This window comes from Podarcis tiliguerta (assembly GCF_965153285.1).
Source record: "Podarcis tiliguerta genome assembly, chromosome: 11".
Classification (NCBI taxonomy): Eukaryota; Metazoa; Chordata; class Lepidosauria; order Squamata; family Lacertidae; genus Podarcis; species Podarcis tiliguerta.
The window spans coordinates 48,005,841-48,025,091 of record NC_139544.1 but is presented as its reverse complement, the minus strand read 5'-3'; the positions used below and the strand labels follow the sequence as shown (position 1 = coordinate 48,025,091).

Below are 19,251 nucleotides of genomic sequence, written 5' to 3'. Positions count from 1 at the left end.
AAGCTGGTAGAGTAATAATATCTCTGTTAAACTTCTGTCTGCCTCCAGAGCAAATTTGCTGCTCTGTAAACCTTCCTGGAGTTGAAACCGACTACAACTTGGCTTAAAATTATTGGCTCAAACAGGGGAAAGATCCACACCATGCATTTAAAGACCATCCAATGCACATTTAAAGCACATTTCCCCAAACTCTGGGAACCGTAGTACTGGGAATTGTAGGGCTGTGAGAAAAGTCAAATGCTTAAAATATCCTTTAGATGCCCTCCAATGTATGTTGTGGCTGTGCCCAGAGTCTTCCTCTAAACCTCAGTGCTCCTGAAGGAAGTCTGCACATACAATGTGCAGATGTGTGTCGTTTCATGCTACCTCCTTCCATTGGTAAGAGAGAAGCTCCAGGGCAACCTTCACAGGGTCAGTTTCCTCGTTATGACAGGAGACTTCTCAGAGCTGTCTAGTGCCCATTGGGACTGGTGAGGCAGAAGGAAGGTTGCCCAGTAGGCAGAGCCGGAACCAATGACACTTGGAGCCAACTAAGTCTAGTTTTGTCCCCATCCTCATACCTGCTGAGTTCTACAAGGACAACACTAAGACGAAGGAGGTGGAGCCAGGAGCAATGTCAGTTGGACTCAACTACTTTGGGTTTTCACCCTCAATCTCCTCCCTTCTGAGTTCTACAAGGGCAATGCTGAGATTAAGGAGGAGGCCCTAGACCAGTTGCAAGCAAGAAGGCAGGCGGGTGGGGAATGACTGAAAGCAGATGGAGATTGGTGGAGCATTTCATCAGTCACCTAATGGACTGGCTTCTATTGAATTGCACATGTGTGAACACCACCAGGCCATTTTTTGGGAATTGGGGAGGGCTGGAGTTCCTCCTTCCCCGTCTTGCTTTCTCTGCCATCAGCAAGATTTTAGCGTTGTAGAAAGGACTACGATACGATACGATACAATATGATAATCTTTATTGTCATTGTCCCAAACAGAACAATGAAATTGAAAAATCTTCACCAGACATTCAAAAACCAACAAGCCTGCTATCCCAGCTATCCCAATCTAGTTAGCCCCCTAAAAACTCTGATACCCCATTTTCAAATACAATATACACCCATAGAGACGCCTTACAGTGCGTTTAAAAACCAAAATCGCATTTGGATTAGAAACTGTTTCTCAGGCGGCTAGTCCTAGTCTTTATAACCCTGTACCTTCTTCCAGAAGGCAGAAGCTGAAAGAGATCATTTCCGGGGTGCGTACTATCCTGCGCTATCTCTGCAGCTTTCTTATGACACCTGGAAGCATAGATTTGATCCAAGGTGGGAAGAGTGCACCCAATTATTCTCTCCACATCAGTTGAATTTATAGGTGTCATTGCTTCATCCTTATAAGCGTTCACTTAATTAAGTGTGATCTACTTATAAAATTAGCCCAAAGAAGGGGGACCACTTTGGGCCTTTCCTTTTCCTTTTTCTCATGTTGTATCATTTATTTAATTGTAAGCTTTCAAGGCAGGCCTGTGGCGGCTTCTTCCTTTAAATAATTGTGTATGGCACATAGCTATTGAAGGCACTTTTAAAATAAACAACGTGTCCTAGGAAATAACATATTATTACGTTGTAAGGAGTGCTCTAGTTTCTCTTTTCACAACGAATGTATAAAGTCATCTGGGAATGCAGAAGCCAAGACCAGTTTTCTGCCTGCAAGGGGATGTTCCAAGAGAGATGCCTTGAAGGGCTTTTGAAGTTTGTCCAATTGCTTCCAAACGAGGCAGGATATTAAGGCAACTTTTAACCATAGTTTCATATCCAGGCTTGTTTAGAAGCCATTAACTGTAGTTGTGCTGGGCTCACACATAATAGCAAGCTGTGGTTAAGAGTTGAATTCCCACTTGTTCTGCCACTTGTGTCTGGGGAGGACCAAAGCAGTAAGAAGAGGTCCACGTGTTCGTGCATGATGCTTGTGCATATTCTGACTTACTAAGCAGGTGAACTAATGCCAGTGTACTAGAAGATGCAAAGATCACCAGTGTTGAAGCAATGATTCTTCAACAACAACTTCTTTGGATTAGTCATGTTGTGCGGATGCCTGATTATTGTCTCCCAAAGCAGCTACTCTATTCCGAACTTAAAAATGGAAAGCGTAATGCTGGTGGTCAACAAAAAAGGTTCAAAGACTCTCTCAGAGCAAATCTTTAAAAATGTAGTATAAACACCGACAACTGGGAAACACTGGCCTGTGAGCGCTCCAATTGGAGAACAGCCTTTGCCAAAGGTGTCATGGGTTTTGAAGACACTCAAACTCAGGACGAAAGGGAGAAACGTGCTAAGAGGAAGACACGCTTGGCAAACCCTCAACATGATCAACTCCCTCCCGGAAACCTACGTCCCAACTGTGGAAGGACGTGTGGATCCAGAATTGGCCTCCACAGTCACTTACGGATTCACTTTTAAAACCGTGTTTTGGAAGACAATCTTACTCGACTACAAGTTGATCGCCAAATAAGAAGACTATGTGTGGACGGTACTTCAAACTAGCTGGCCATTATTATTATTATTATTATTATTATTATTATTATTATACCTCGGGTTAAGTACTTAATTCGTTCCGGAGGTCCATTCTTAGCCTGAAATTGTTCTTAACCTGAAGCACCACTTTAGCTAATGGGGCCTCCCGCTGCTGCCGCGCCACATCCTGAAGCAAAGTTATTTCTAGGTTAGCGGAGTCTGTAACCTGAAGCGTATGTAACCTGAAGCATATGTAACCCGAGGTACCACTGTATTATTATTATTATTATTATTATTATTATTATTATTATTATTATCCTATGGGCATCAGCCACCATGGCATACAGCCCTCAGCTGGATTGTGGTCATTGCTTATTTGTAACTGAACTTATCAAAGGCCAAAACATTAATCCTTGCAAAGAATTCTGCTCTTTCTCTCTCACACACACTTCTTCAGCAGCTTCCACAATGGCTGCTGCTCTCCATTGCAGAAGAGTTGCCCAAACTGTACAAGACACCCTTTTAGGCAGGGTGTGGGAGTCCTACGCTTCACTATAGAGTGGTTTTACTGAATAGCCAGCAGGATAGGCATTTTGGGGGGGAAATGCAATGAATCAGCGTTATCACAAATGAGCAAATAAAGAGTTCATTCAGGTTTTTGTGTGTGTGTTTAACTTAAACAGATTTTTTTTTGTACAATGTAAAGCAAAACAGAGCCAAAGATTTTGCAACACTGTAAAACTTCCAGAAACCAAATTCCCTCCCTAAAAACAGATGGTTATTATTTAAAAGGGGTGTTAGATTACACACATATATTGGCTATTTCAGCACCTGCAGGAAACAGACTTCTTGTACCTTTTGCAGCCCTCACCACTGCAAGGAACGAAAAGGGGGCTTGTTGTTTTTCATGGGGTGTTTTCCCATTAGACATTACTTTTACTGGGTTCAAGCCACAGTACTGGGTAATCCATATGGTTAGTATCAAGTGGAAATAACTTTTTTGCATTATTATTATTTTTTAAAAAAAATACGCTCATCTTGTTTATACAGTTATGCTATACACTTTGCGCTTAGAAATATTTTTAGCCTGACATCTGGATCTATCCCTAAGTCTCATTAATTAACAGAAAGCAACAATGTGGCAAAGCCCACAAACCAAGAAGTCAGCCGCTTCGACTCAAGAAGAGAAAGTATGAAGTAGTAGCAGATCCAGGAGGAGAGGCTGGGTGCAAAAGCATGTATGCCCCAATAATAATAATAATAACAATAATGTATTACTTATACCCCAACCATCCAACTGGGTTGCCTCAGCAATAAAATGGGTGTGTGTACGATAGATGGCACTGGAACATTCATCATGATTTGCTCGCCCAAAGCTTGCACGGTGGTTAGATTACGTCTGGTCTTTATTGAGCATTTGTTCTGACTGGTTTGCAGGGAGGTTATATGGCAATGAGCATTCATCCCACATTTATCGCAATTTGCTTGCAGGGTGTTTATACATGTTCCTGCTAATCATTTGTTCATCCCATACTTTTCAGTGCATTTCCCCATCACTCTCCAAACTACAAAAAGACATTCTTAAAACATTGATATATATACTTTAATCCACTGGGCAAAACCAAAGTTCTGGTATGCACTTGAATCCCCCCTGCAAAGTACTGACAGTCCGTACACACCTGCTGTCTGCACAACTCAATAGACTAATGTTTGTGAGGAGTCTATAGGGCAGGATGAGTAACACATAAATCAGGGTCTACTAGGAAGTGACTGGGTGATTTGAAGTAGGTTGACAAAGCTTTATGACTCTCAGTTGGTCAATAACAGCAACAATGAAAAGGGGACACACACACACACAGAGAGAGAGAGAGAGAGAGAGAGAGAGAGAGAGAGAACCCTTAATTAGGCTGCTGAATTGAAGCTTCAGAGCCAGGGGTTGGAATTGACCACCAAGTCTCAACTAGGGCCAGGGCCTTTTCAGTACTGGCCCCGACTTGGTGGAATGCTCTGTCACAAGAGACTAGGGCCCTGCAGGACTTGACATCTTTTCGTAGGGCCTGCAAGACAGAGCTGTTCCACCTGGCCTTTGGTTTGGACTCATTCTGACCCTTATGTCTTTCCTCCCCTTACGGTGTTGATTTATGGGCTACATTTAAAATGAAGCTGCTTTTTAAATTGCATTTTAACCTGTATTTTAAATTGCCCCCCCCCCATTACGTTTCTATTGTAATTTTACTGGTGTTCAAGGGACCCCTAACCATTAGGTCCAGTCGTGGCCGACTCTGGGGTTGCGGCACTCATCTCACTTTATTGGCCGAGGGAGCTGGCGTACAGCGTACATGTGACCAGCATGACTAAGCCGCTTCTGACGAACGAGAGCATGGAAATGCTGTTTACGTTCCCGCCGGAACGGTACCTATTTATCTACTTGCACTTTGACGTGTTTTCGAACTGCTAGGTTGGCAGGAGCAGGGACCGAGCAACGGGAGCTCACCCCGTCGCGGGGATTCAAACCGCCGACCTTCTGATCAGCAAGTCCTAGGCTCTGTGGTTTAACCCACAGCGCCACCCGTGTCCCTGGTGTTAGCTGCCCTGAACTTGGCTCTGGCCGGGGAGGGCGGGGTATAAATATTAATTATTATTATTATTATTATTATTATTATTATTATTATTTCCCTTATGACTCTATGATTCTATTATGTCAGTTCTGGTTTGATATCTTGATGTTATGATGATAAGACTAACTTACTGGGAAGGGAAGTTGTTGCATCATGACACATTTCCAAAGCGGCAGCCATAGTTGCTGAAGGTGGCAGTCAATTTGCTAACCAAGCTATATTCAAAGCAGCATATCCAAAGCCACACTTACGGGTTCCAGGACTTCTGGCACCAGAGTCTTTCCTTTGTCCTCTTCCTCCTCCTCCTCCGGCTCTTCGTTCTCTTTATTGTCAGTCCAGGGAGCCGCATCTTGAGCAGAGCAAGTGCTGATTAAGTCTGGCAAACTTGTAGATGGGTAACTGAGAAAATCCTCTTCCGCCCCTTCCTGTGGTGAGGAGGATGAGAGGAAGAAGAACACTTGGCATTACATCCTTGAACATACAAGCTTAGTACAACAACCCTGAAAAGTTAGTGATGTATTAGTTTTGAATGATATATTGTGGGCAGGTGTAAAGGGAGATTGCGATGGTACATACTGGTGAAGACAACTGTCTTGAGACTCCCAGAAGTGATCTAATCATACAATCCACACAAGCAATGAATGCAAGAACATAGCTATGAGCACAACACCCTTCAAAAATGTTCACCTCCGTTCTTGTTTTTATTTTAACATTAGTCACCCAATGGTTCCAGTACCTCCCTGGTTTCCTGCTTCTTTAATTGTGTGTGTGTGTGTGTGTGTGTGTGTGTGTGTGTGTGTGTGTAAAGCACTTTGAAGCTCTTTTGGTATTAAACAGGATATAAATGTATGAAATACATAAATTTCAAAACTTAGTTTGTATAGCTTTCGCTAAAGTTTGTTAGAGCATGGTGCTGATCATGCCAAGGTTGCAGGTTCAATCCTCGAATGGGACAGCTGCATATTCCTGCATTGTAGGGGGTTGGACTAGATGATCCTCAGGGTCCCTTCCAGCTCTACAAGTCTGTGATCCTTATAGCCTTTCTTGTCTTACTGTAGGCTTGTATAATTCCCTGCTTTCAGTTGTGCATACTCTCAGGAAATCATGCTGAGGACTGTGGGCTTCAAACCATTATCCTCAAACCATGGATAATTAGAGTACTACTCCACTCTGAGAATTGTAGCTGTGTGAGAGGGATAGCTACTCTCACACCTTTAGCAAACTACAGTTCCCATGATTCTTTGGGGGAAGCCATGACTGCTTAAAGCGGTATGATACAGCATTAAATGCATATGGTGCAGATGTGGCCCTAGTGAACCAAGGAGCTGAATCAGGTTGGATTTCTTGGTCAGAAACAGACAGTAGTTTTGAAAAGAGCTGAAATCAATGTGACGTGCCTGTGGTATACATTTCTTTTGTTCCATTTTGCATGTTGCTTTAAGAAAAGGGAGGGGGAAAGACGAGGTCATAATGTGTTCATTGGAATAATTCGCACTAACATGTTCATAATCTGATGATGGCAGCATCAAATGGCAAGTCACATGCGTGGAGCAGCCATTACTATCCAACACGATAGACCAGCCTTCCACAACCTGGGGCTTTCTAGATGTTTTGGACCAATTCCCATCAGCTCTAGGCAGCATGGCCAATGATGGCAGCTGTATTCCAAAACATATGAAGGACAGCAAGCAGGTCAGAGAAAGCTGCCACAGAAAGAACTTTCCCTCCATCACAAGGCTTGCTTTTCAGCCAAGTCCCATTCAGTTGCATCGAAGTTGACTAGTCAAGTGAAGTGTGCGCATGCCTGAAGCAGCCCTTCACATCTCTCCTGAAACTGAACACAACACAACCTGCAGTTCACCTGAAGCAGATTCTGGCAGGGTTTTCTCCTAGGAGAATTCATGTCAGTCGTAGAGATTCTGGTGTGGCGTGACTGGAGAAAGGACTTCGGGAAGGTGTGGGCCAAAACCCAGCTCTTGAAACGCAGCCCAACTCAAAGGCAAACACATCAACCTACATTCTGAATGGTTCTACTGACAAGGTGAGGGATACACTGCGAAGCTGCTGTCAAACTGGCTGATGCTAAATAACTCCAGCTGAAATGTTGCAGAAGTCATCGTAAGCTAACGACTCTTGAGTCTTGTCAGTGGACTTGGCGGGTGTGTCTATTGCTCATGGTACAGGTTTTTAAATTTTGGACATGGGCTGCAAGAAGCAATGTTGTAATTCATGGTCATATTCTAGCCAAGGAATGTGTGATCTGGGCAAGGAGGGTGGCCTGGGAAAAGTTGGATAGAGAAGGCCAGACAGAGAGGTCTCAAGGGCCGCACTTGAGGTTTCTCATACGTACTCTAGCATGTAGTGGAAGCATGAGAGAAGAGTTAAGCTTTGGAAGGTGGTCACTGGGTTAATAAACAATCCCTATTAAACTTTGTTAAATGGCATGTGATAGCCAGAAAAAATATTTGACAAATTTTGGGAAAGTAATAGAAACACAAATAGAAAGATTTGGGAACTATTAGAAATAGTTACACTGACAACACTTTTGAGAAATGTAGATTAACAGTGAGGTAAGTGTGAGAAGGTGAGATTTAATGACACAATATGTATATTAAAGGAATATACCAGGAGTAAAATTGATGGTGAATGAGTATACGATGCTATTCAATGAACTACTGAAGATATGAGAAACTGGGCTTTTAATAGGTCAAAATGAATTCATTTGTCTTCCCCTATTGTTCTATGTATTGAAGGAAACGATTAGATGCATATTTAGCACTTTAATCATTACAGCGTTTCATGCAGTCGAATAACAATGGGGTGGCAATGGTTTGAATACATATTCTCTGCCTCCAAAACAAATGTCTCAGGAAGCAGAAAATGTGTTCCAATGCCACTTCAAACGTGTATAACACCCCCATATAGCTCAACCAATAGCCATTGTGGAACCTCTTCTCCATTAATTTAATAAAACAAACTAAGCTAATTGCTATTGTCCAATGTTGCAATGGCAAATTCCCCAGGTTACAGTATTGATTCACTGGGTAAAGATGTACCTTCTTTTGTCAGTCCTGAACTTTCCCACCCGTTTTTCAAAAGCCATGTAAGCTAGTGGCTACAGTCACGTATTGCAGGAGTAGATCTTCTGTGCACACCTAAACATACTGAATCCATTTACCGTAGTTTTCGCTCCATAACACACATTTTTTTCCTCCTAGAAAGTAAGGGGAAATGTCTGTGCGTGTTACGGAGCGAATGCTTCCCTCCTCCGTGGTTTCCAGCGGGAGAAGAGCCGCTGAATGGGGAGGAGAGAGGGACAGAGTGCCTGCTTCTTTAAAGGAGCAAAGCGGGAGGGGAGAGGAGCCGCTTACACGAGTGTAAGCGGCTCCTGTAAGGGTGGGGGGGAGGAGGGAGAGAAGTAGAACCTGCTTGCTTTAAAGGAGCCTACTGGACAGGAGCCGCTTACACTTGTGTAAGCGGCTCCTGTCCGGTAGGCTCCTTTAAAGCAAGCAGGCTCTCTGTCCTCCAGCAAAGTTTTTCAGCTCACTAAGGAGGGAGAGAAGCAGAACCTGCTTGCTTTAAAGGAGCCTACCAGTAGGCTCCTTTAAAGCAAGCAGGCTCTCTGTCTCTCCAGCAAAGTATTTCAGCTCGCTAAGGGGGTGGGGGAGGGAGAGAAGCAGAGCCTGCTCCACGCGTGCTCCTTGTCCCTTGAGTGCTTTTCCTTCCCTCCCCACTTAAAACGTGGTTACAAAGCACGGATCCACATGGATCCTCAGGACTTTTGCACTGGGTCACCCCAAATTCACCATCAGATCACATAGCATGTCCATGGCTACAGTTTGCACCAAAAAAATCACGCACCCACTGTTACCTGGGGCTGCAGTGGTGCAAAAACATGGTTACAAACATGGATCCACATGGATCCTCAGGATTTTTGCATTGGGCTACCCCAAACTCACCATCAGTTCACATGTCTGCGGCCACAGCATGAACCACAAAAATCATACATCCACTGTTTCGTTTAGAATATTTTTTTTCTTGTTTTCCTCCTCTAAAAACTACATGCGTGTTATGGTCGGGTGCGTGTTATTGAGCGAAAAATACGGTAGTGGACTATTACCTACCCTGCTTGCAACTACCAGGTACACAAGGCCTTCGGCCGACCGAAGAAGAGCGACAGCATCTTGATGGGAGAGGCCAACCAAAGAGTGGCCGTTGATCATGAGCAGTTCATCGCCAACTTTCAGTCTACCATCTCTAAGGAAAGAGGAAAAGGACAACAAAGACTTTTCAGTTTCATGGGGAATGTTTCTAGGTTCTGAAGCGCCAAGAAAGTTCTTATTCTGTAGGCGAACATTATATTCTGATGCTACTGCTCAAGGAACAACAGGAGGTACCACGTCATTTGGGCAAAAGTGTTGTGTGTTTTTTAATAATAATAAAAAATGGGTCGCCACACACCCCCTTGCCCAGTCAAAGAAAGCAAGAATAAATGTCAGCGCTTCCTTTTCCCATCCTCCTACTTTCAGTGGGGAAGTTTCAAGTTGAATATAGGAGGCTCCGCCTGCATTTTGTTAATAATGAATATTCAAGTCACTCCACATTTATTTAACACCTTCTCTGGAGCGTCTCGGAGCACTTTATAGACACTAACGATATCACTGGTAAGTAGGTCAGCTTTAATATTAAATTTTCTGTGGAGCAGTTAACTCGCTCACTTGCTGTGGAGTAGTTAGCTCGGCATGCTTCCTCTCCTGTAGTACAACTGCCCAGCACCAAATCCATCTCCCCAGGTAGGAACAGGTAGGAGCACTGGCAGACTTCTGCCAGCCTCTTTTTCAAGAGATGGATTAGTACCCTGCCAAGGCTTATGTGTAGTGTACCTGACCTACTTTCTCACTGTGGCGAGGGAATCCTATAACATGCTACAACAGTCAGGTTGCCAGACAAAAGCTCAGAAACAAAGAACAACCTAAAGCAGGGATGTGGAACCAGTGGCTGTCCAGATTGACTCCAACTCCCATCCGTCCCAGACAGCATGATCAATGGTTAGGGATGGAGAATGAAGGTACTCTTCGTGAAAATGAGGTGTACATGCACATTTTACGCTGGGCCAAAAAAAACCTCCAAGGATCCTTTTCTTCCACCTGCATAAGAAATGCCATCCCATAATGGACAACGAGATCTAATTATATGGCTGTTTACGTTCCAGGTTCAGGAACCTACCGCAGATTTTTGAAACACATGCGAGTTGCACATATCTTACTACCCTGGTGGCTTCCAGATTTCCCAATAAGCCTTGTTCAAATTGCTTCAGTCTCTGAGATCTCTGATTCTCCTGGTGGTAGAACCGGAACAGCAAGAAACTCAACAGTGCTCCAGGCAATTTATTTACCAACATCAGGTACACCACGGGCAGGAGGATGCCCTCAAAAGGGTGATGGCAAAGGGATTAATCTCTTTGGGGTTGTTGCTTCAGAGGCAAAGCACAATCTTACAGGGACTTATTCTATCAAGCCTCATATCAAGATTTTTGGCTGGTTGCAGCTTCTGCGTCTGCTGTAGAAACTAAAAACCCTGATATGAGACTTGAAAGAATCTAGACAGAGCAGGGAGCTAGATGGGTGTCCTAGAAGAGCTCTAGTGGGGCCTCTAGAAGTCACCTTCGGTATGAGGAAGGCTTGAGAAACGTTTTTAATGGTGAGATTTGGTGGGAGTGGCTGTGTGGGGAAACAACTCTTGCAACAGCATCAATTTATTATTTTACCTTTTCTCGTTTGTTTTGGATTTGAATTTTAAGTTGCTTTAAGGGGCCAATGCTTGCTGGAAAGCGGGGAATAATAATAAAAAAAAAACTAATTTGGCAGCCGCCCACTGTTTTCATTTACTTAAACCTTTGTGTTACACCCAAACGATGGGATAGTCAGATGTGAAAACAGAACAAATTGTACCTGTGAGCAGAGCCTCCTTCTTCCACCCGTGCGATAATGATGGCGTGAGGAGAACGTTTCGATCCTCGGCCTCCGGTGATCTGGATTCCCAGCCCATCTGTTCCCTTCATCATGGTCATCTTCCATATCCGGCAACCTTCTCGCTGGGAGAGGAATTTTCAGAGAGTTCTTGCATTTTTATTTAGGAGAAGACACTTTCCAGCTGCATCCTAAAATTTCTCACTCTGGCTGAGAGATCTAGCAGACCAGATCAGCGTGTGCAAACCGGGCTTTTGCTTTGTTGGAAAGGGAACGGCAAGAGGCCTCAGACAGAGACCTTTTGCTTCTCCTTTGCCAGCAAAGGAAACCTGGGTGCTTGAGATATTACAGGTCATTGTTAAAGCATATTGTTTGGGCAGTTTTTGCACTCAGTTTTTGCACATGCCCATCTCCTAAATATCAAAATGCAACCGTGTTATGTCCCATTTTGAAGTAATCATCATGGAAGTGCATATATTCAAGTTAATATTCAGCTGTAAGTATTTTTCATTAACTGAAGTAAGAACAGTGGTACCTTGGTTTGCAACCGCTTTGGATTACAACCACGTCAAAACCCAGAAGTGCGTGTCCCTTTTTTTGGATTACAACCCATTTTGGGGGGGATTATAACAATTTTTTTGGGGGGGAGGCCCCATTGGGGAAAGCATGCCTTGGGTTACAACCTGTTTTGGTTTACAACCAGACCTCCAGAACGGATTATGGTTGTAAACCAAGGTACCACTGTATAGGCAACTCCCAATTTACGTGTCCCTAATCGATGTGCGACCACGCCGAACCCAGAAATGACTTTAAAAATGGTAATAAGGGCCCTAAAAGAGAGAGAAAAGGCAATTTAGAAGAGATTGGCAGGTGGGGCCTACCAACTCATCAAGGGATATTACAGCTCCCTCACTGAATTTTCAACTTGCGGGGTGGGGGAGAGTATGTCTCAAGACGTCTGGAAGAACTTTCTTTTGGTAAGAGTTGTTCAATATTGTTATGGATTCAAATTAGATTCAGACTAAATATCAGAAAGAACTTTCTGACAGTAAGGGTTGTTGGACAGTGGAACAGACTCCCTCAGGTGATTGTGGATTCTCCTTCCTTGGAGGGTTTTAAGCAGAGCTTGGGTGCAGTGGCGTAGCGTGGGGGGTGCAGGGGGGGCCGGCCGCACTGGGCGCAACATCTGAGGGTAGGGTTAGGGGGCACAAATCCACGGGTTAGGGGACGCAAATCCACGGGTTAGGGGGTGCAAATTACTTGCCTTGCCCCGGGTGCTGACAACCCACGCTACGCCACTGCTTGGGTGGCCATCTCTCATAGATGCTTTCGCTGAGATTCCTGCATTGCAGAGGGTTTGATTAGATGACCCTCAGGACTCCTTCCAATGCTACAATTCTATGAATCTATGATTCTAAGATTGCTTAGTATGCAGGCAATATTATTCCTAATTGCTCACTTAAGAGGCGATACCATGAACTACTTTGAGCATATCTGGGTACCTATGTTTATGTCCTGACTTTCCCTGACCCTTTAGGCTCTTGCACCCCAAGATCCCAGGCCAACCGGCCTGATATCTACTGGGACAAAGCATGCACACTTGGATTCCAGGTATCAAATATTTCTTTGCTCTTGCACTGCACAAAAGTACAGAAACAGTGATGGCAATTTATCTGGAGGCAAGGTGTACTGGGAGGCTGATGGGTAGAAAATCCAGCTCGGTTTTCAGATGCGAGCTGACATCTGGGGGTTACAAGGGCGACTCCCCCCCCGCCCCCGCCCCGTACTTGGCAGAGACTTTGCTGCAAAAGGTGAAGAGCCTGTGGTAAGAGTGAGATGGTTGTCTTTTGGCACGTCTTCCTTGTCAGCAGCACTCAGCAGACAGGACAGTAGGCTCCAAGCACTTAAGACAGGCATCGTTTTAAGTGAAAGAGAGAAGCATTTGCCATAATTGAACATAACAGTTTGCAGAAGAAGAAGATGTTATTCTAGTGCTATCAGGTTCTTTCTTTCTTTCTATCTTTCTTTCTTTTAAAAAAAGGGATTCCCATGATACACTGAAACTCAGGCACTTACTGCACTGCAGTATTTTACCATTCTGTACTCATTTATTCAATCCCACCCCCTACCCCCCACTTCATATACATGCACTTCATTATATCAAACACAAATAACAGAATCACAGCTTATAAGGACACAACAGAGTGCTTTATGTCAGATCAGACTATTTGCCTAATGTTGTCTGCCCTGACTGGCAAAACAAATACAATACAGTAGTACCTCGGGTTAAGAACTTAATTCGTTCTTGAGGTCTGTTCTTAACCCGAAACTGTTCTTAACCTGAAGCACCACTTTAGCTAATGGGGCCTCCCACTGCTACGCGATTTCTGTTCTCATCCTGAAGCAAAGTTCTTAACCCGATGTAATATTTCTGGGTTAGCGGAGTCTGTAACTTGAAGCGTATGTAACCCGAGGTACCACTGTACGTACCTCGTTACACAGATGCAATAGTTACAACATATAGAGTGCAACAGGCTGAATGGTAATGTATGTAACAAATTTCTTTACTGGTTACTTCCTAACATACGAATCAAGTCCAGGATGTACACCATATACAATCCTTAAGCAAGGTATATGTAATGGTTCTAGGGGTTGCTCATGCGTAAGTTGCCGCCACTCCTGGCTAGGTTACCTGGTTGAACCCTTTCTGTCTGGACAGCCTCAAGTTTCGTGGCTGCCTCAGTCACTGGCAGAATCCATCAATGGGCGTTTCTTGAACCTCTTCCAGCATAAAAGCTGTCTGACACCCAGTCTCCTCCTAGTCTCCCTGCGTGGAAGTCTTCTGCGCAGGGTGGGTGTGGGCAGCAGAGTACCCGTACTTTCTCCGCTGGTCTCCGGCGAGGAGTCCTGGAGCCACCTCTCCGATTCCCCCATCTGCCCCCCTTCTCCACTGGTGTTACGCTGATTTCCTTCCCCAGCGGATGGGCTGCCTCTCTCCCTACTGGGACCCTCTCCGGCATCCCTCTGGAGCCTTCTCTCCGCCTCCAGCTCCGATGGCAGTTCCCTGACAGTATAGAACCTATTTAATTAAATCCAATGCTGATATCTTTTTCTTTCTTTCTTTCTTTCTTTCTTTCTTTCTTTCTTTCTTTATACACTGGCAGCATCCTTCCAGGACCTCAGGCAGAGAAAGATCCATCACACAATCATAGGAAGCTGATGCTTATTTAGCTGAACACCAATAGTCAGACCACCTTCACCCTTCATTGTTCCCCATCCTGATGAACCTACGCAAGTCAAACCAACGCAGGGCACTTCCCCTGAAGAAAGGTGTATGCAGAGCAAATCTTTCCTGGTGATTTAAGCAACAGAACCGCACGCCTTCATTTATGAGTGTGACCAAACCTTGGCAATGGCACTACAAGTGGCACACACAATGGAGCCTGCAACAGTCCTGACTTGAGCCATGAGAGGAGACCCAGGCTAGGCTATGGAAGACCTAAAGGCCTCCCAGGCTGTCGGTCTCCTCTCCGGCATGATGCTGCTGTCTGCTACTTGGCTCAGGAAACAAGGGGCAATACTGTACCAAGGTAATTCAGCAGTAGCGTATGGCAGAGCCAACACAAAACACCATTGGCCACCATTACCTTGGGGCAAGTTAAGCACACACCTTACATTTAATAGTTGCAGTCATATAGAGCTGCAGGCAACATTCTGAGCCTTAAGCAAAAATCATGATCGACAGCAGATAATAGATAAAGAGTAGTAGACAGACGCGGGTGGTGCTGTGGGTTAAACCACAGAGCCTAGGACTTGCTGATCAGAAGGTCGGTGGTTCGAATCCCTGCAACGGGGTGAGCTCCTGTTGCTCGGTCCCTGCTCCTGCCAACCTAGCAGTTCGAAAGCATGTAAAAGTGCAAGTAGATAAATAGGTACCACTCCGGCGGGAAGGTAAACGGCATTTCCGTGTGCTGCTCTAGTTCACCAGAAGCGGCTTAGTCATGCTGGCCACATGACCCGGAAGCTGTACGCCGGCTCCCTTGGCCAATAAAGCGAGATGAGTGCCGCAATCCCAGAGTCGGTCATGACTGGACCTAATGCTCAGGGGTACCTTTAACTTTACCTTAGTAGACAGATAGATAGAAGATTGATAGATGCAAGTGTTCTAGTTTCCCACAAACCCATGGAATCCCTTTCATTTTTGTTTCTCCCTCCATCAGCAATGGCTCCTTTGGTCTCCCCAGATGTGGTCACCTTCCTTCTTGTCATTTGGTTCTTCTACAAAGTAGTACCTTCCAGTTGTTTTGAGCTACAACACCCGTCAGCCCCAGCTGTTACGGCCAAAGTTAAAAATATCTACAGGACATCAGCTTGGGAAAGGCTCTCTTCCCAAACTATTGCAGTTGCAGATGCCCATTGGTTGCCCTAAATGCTTAACTTTAGGTAGATCATGTCCTATGGTATATTTTTCTTCTTACATGTGACTTTCTTTTCCCTGAACAGGTCTTCTTTTTGGATATCATAAAGGGATCTAGCTAAAATTTGCATTTAAAAGAAATGTAAATCTCCATGTGCGTACACTACAAAAACAATTAAACTGTGCTCAAAGTGGCAAGAATTTCATTTTCTGTCTCATTATGTGTGAAAATGGGTTATCTGTGTTATATAACAGACCCCGAGTGGGAATAACATTTGTTAATTTCATGCTTCTCCCAGGAGTTATCTGCCTACGTCAGGAAACTGCATTGACCGTCAGAAATATACATCTATCTTTGGAACCCATCTACAGATTGAATTGCAAGTGCCTGTGATACGGCTGCTAAGAGGTTATGTCTGGCCAGGACTAACCAGGAAAGCTTGAATCGCACTTGGCTCAAGGCAGCGCCATTAAACCCCTTGATTTCATAAGCACCAAATTCCATCATTAATAAAACAAAAAGGAACACTATTTGTTCTCCTGAGTAAAAACACAGCCTGTGTGAAAAACATTCTGTTATCAGAAATTCAATACCTTTGGGCTTAAAAACTGCATTCGTACACACACACACACACAAACCATGCACAGTTATCTTAAATTTGAAGAAAACATTGTCAAAACAATGTCAGTCTCCAAATTTTATTTGCTCTTTCACCTTTTGTTTTGTTTTCCGCAGCATCTTTGTTTTGTTACCTTATTATTTTGTAAGCTACTTTGAAAATGCCTTGACTTGTAAAGTGGTTTCATAATTTAAATGAATGAATTGGGGCTTCTGGTGAAAGTGAGTTAGCGCTCCGCATCACAACATCATGAAAACTGTACTATACACTGCAGAGGAGGAAGGGCGAAATCAACAGGTTTGGGGACAGGAATCCAATTTCCAATAACGGCCACATTCGGGTGATCTCAGTAAGACAAAACATGAACAAATCCTGTGCTCCCACATGCGAGTGCTTTGCTCCTGCCATCATACAATCAAGGGGCAGAAGGGGGAGGAAATCCCGCTCCAACTGAGCTGCTCAACCAAGATGTGACCCCCATTTATGGGTAGCTGCCAGACCTGAATGAAGACTAGCCAGCCCAGGTCCACCAGCCAAGCCACACACCCTAGCCTGCCTGTGATTGGTCAATTCAAATGGGCAGGCTTCCCAGGGGCCCATGTGGCCGTCAGAGGAAGGTGAAGAAGAAGAGTTTGGATTTGATATCCTGCTTTATCACTACCCTAAGGAGTCTCAAAGCGGCTAACATTCTCCTTTCCCTTCCTCCCCCACAACAAACACTCTGTGAGGTGAGTGGGGCTGAGAGACTTCAGAGAAGTGTGACCAGCCCAAGGTCACCCAGCAGCTGCATGTGGAGGAGCAAGGAAGCGAACCCGCTTCACCAGATTACAAGTCTACCACTCTTAACCACTACACCATGCTGGCTCTCCAATGGTCACGAGGGGCTGTATGACTGCCCAGAGCAGCTGGGCTGCACGGACCGCAATTGCCAATTCATAGGATCATTTTTCTTATCCAATATGATAAAACTATGGTTATCACCTTCTAATCAAGGCAGGTTATGAAACTACGGTTTAAAGCTGGCTTAATAACCGGTCTTCTTCAGAAGCTGCTAACCATTGTTTCCCAGCTTGGAGAGACTCCTGGCTTGTGTGCTTGCCTGTACAAATGGAAAAGCGGAGCAGCTGCATGCAGAGGAACAAGACTCATCTCGGCTTATTGTGATGAGATGCAATAATCTGAATGTAGGACCAGAACTATCTTTAGCGAGTGGTGCAGTTCCCCAAGGTGGCAGAGGATGGGGGACAGGGAGCTGTGGCAAGATGGTGGAGGACAGAGCTGTATTATAACATGCAGCCTGTCCTGTGTGCTCAGTTAGCCTGCTGCCCTCAGGTACAGTGGTAGATGCTGCCCTATCACCAGGTTCAGAGGCAAACTTTAGTTGCCTGTGCGGTTGGCTCTTGAACTTGCAGCAGGGGAGACGGCCATCTTGTTTTTCACCTCAGGCAGCAAAATTTCTTGGACCTGCCCTTGCTGAATATGGCCGCTCTGTAATTTCCTCCAGCCCAGAAACAAGAAAGCCAGACAACTACAGCGTATATATATATATATATATATATATATATATATATAATCTTTGAAGTGAATGACTGTTATTAGACTTTAAGCCTCCAGGCCAGGCCTGTCTTCATTTTTACCTGAAAGTGCTTTAAAAAATAGTAAATGCGATTATTATGAAGCAAGCTGTTACCATAGAATATAACAGGAATTGATTTTCTTTTTTTTAATAAAAGAAGCAAATAAATGCAGAGGAAGGCCTGAGAAAGCTGGGATCACTGAGCATTACGGTATACATTCTTAAAGGCTTGCATTTATTGATTATTTTTACATTAATATATATTCCTTTAGTAGGAGCTGCACATTTTCAACCACAAACTAGCCTTAGGTATTTTTGCACCTAAAGTAAAAAAATTATGCTCCTGTTTTGGAGTTGCTGCTGTTGTTTTTAATAGTACACAAGAAAATAGAAACTGAAGGCAGAAAAACTGTGCCCCCTCTGGAATCCCTGCGCAAAGAGACTGTTTTGTATGGACTGGCGCTGTGGGTTAAACCACAGAGCCTAGGACTTGCCGATCAGAAGGTCGGCGGTTCGAATCCCCGCGACGGGGTGAGCTCCCGTTGCTCTGTCCCTGCTTCTGTCAACCTAGCAGTTCGAAAGCACGTCAAAGTGCAAGAAGATAAATAGGTACCGCTCTGGCGGGAAGGTAAATGGCGTTCCGTGCGCTGCTCTGGTTCTCCAGAAGCGGCTTAGTCATGCTGGCCACATGACCCGGAAGCTGTACGCCGGCTCCCTCAGCCAATAAAGCGAGATGAGCGCTGCAATCCCAGAGTCGTCCATGACTGGACCTAATGGTCAGGGGTCCCTTTACTTTTACTTTATGGAGCTGTTTTACCAAGTATCAGACCACTGGTCCATCTACGCCCAGTCTACTCTGATGGACAGCAGCTCTCCATAGTCTCAGGTAGGACTGCTTCCCAGAATCCACTCTCTGAGATATTTCAACTCAGGGATGGGGAGCCTGTGGCTTTCCAGGTGTTTTGGCCTCCAATCCCCACAAGCTGTTCAGAGGAAAGTGGAGGTTGGACTTCAGTACCTCCTGAAGGCCCATAAGTTCTCCACACCTGCTTCAACTGGAACTACTGGAGATTGGACCTGGAGCCCATCACCTCCTGGCAAATAGAAGGGGAAGAAATGGAGGCAGTGAGAGATTTTACTTTATTGGGCTCCATGATCACTGCAGATGGTGACAGCAGCCATGAAATTAAGAGACGCCTGCTTCTTGGGAGTAAAGCAATGACAAAGCTAGACAGCATCTTAAAAAGTAGAGACATCACCTTGCCAACAAAGGTCTGTATAGTAAAAGCTATGGTTTTCCCAGTAGGGATGTATGGAAGTAAGAGCTGGACCATAAAGAAGGCTGATCGCCAAAGAATTGATGCTTTTGAATTATGGTGCTGGAGGAGACTCTTGAGAGTCCCATGGACTGCAAGAAGATCAAACCTATCCATTCTGAAGGAAATCAGCTCTGAGTGCTCACTGGAAGGACGGATCCTGAAGCTGAGGCTCCAATACTTTGGCCACCTCGTGAGAAGAGAAGACTCCCTGGAAAAGACCCTGATGTTGGGAAAGAT

The 19,251-nt window shown here is 44.7% G+C and overlaps 1 protein-coding gene and 1 long non-coding RNA gene across 8 annotated transcripts in view; both read right to left on the bottom strand.

Annotated features, from left to right (window-relative positions):
* Window positions 1-19,251, bottom strand: part of PDZD2 (PDZ domain containing 2) — a 230,589-nt gene that overhangs the window by 52,696 nt on the left and 158,642 nt on the right. For all 7 annotated transcript variants that reach the window (XM_083402584.1, XM_083402586.1, XM_083402585.1 and 4 more), the window contains 3 exons: window positions 11,065-11,207; window positions 9,238-9,370; window positions 5,365-5,538 (listed from right to left, as the gene is read on the bottom strand). In XM_083402584.1, the coding sequence (XP_083258710.1) occupies window positions 5,365-5,538; window positions 9,238-9,370; window positions 11,065-11,207 (450 nt within the window). The remainder of the gene's footprint in view (window positions 1-5,364; window positions 5,539-9,237; window positions 9,371-11,064; window positions 11,208-19,251) is intronic.
* LOC310659657 lies at window positions 5,851-8,284 on the bottom strand. Its single transcript, XR_014502912.1, has 2 exons — window positions 6,318-8,284; window positions 5,851-6,276 (listed from the first exon to the last, which is right to left on the bottom strand). It is a non-coding gene; the product is annotated as an uncharacterized lncRNA (long non-coding RNA).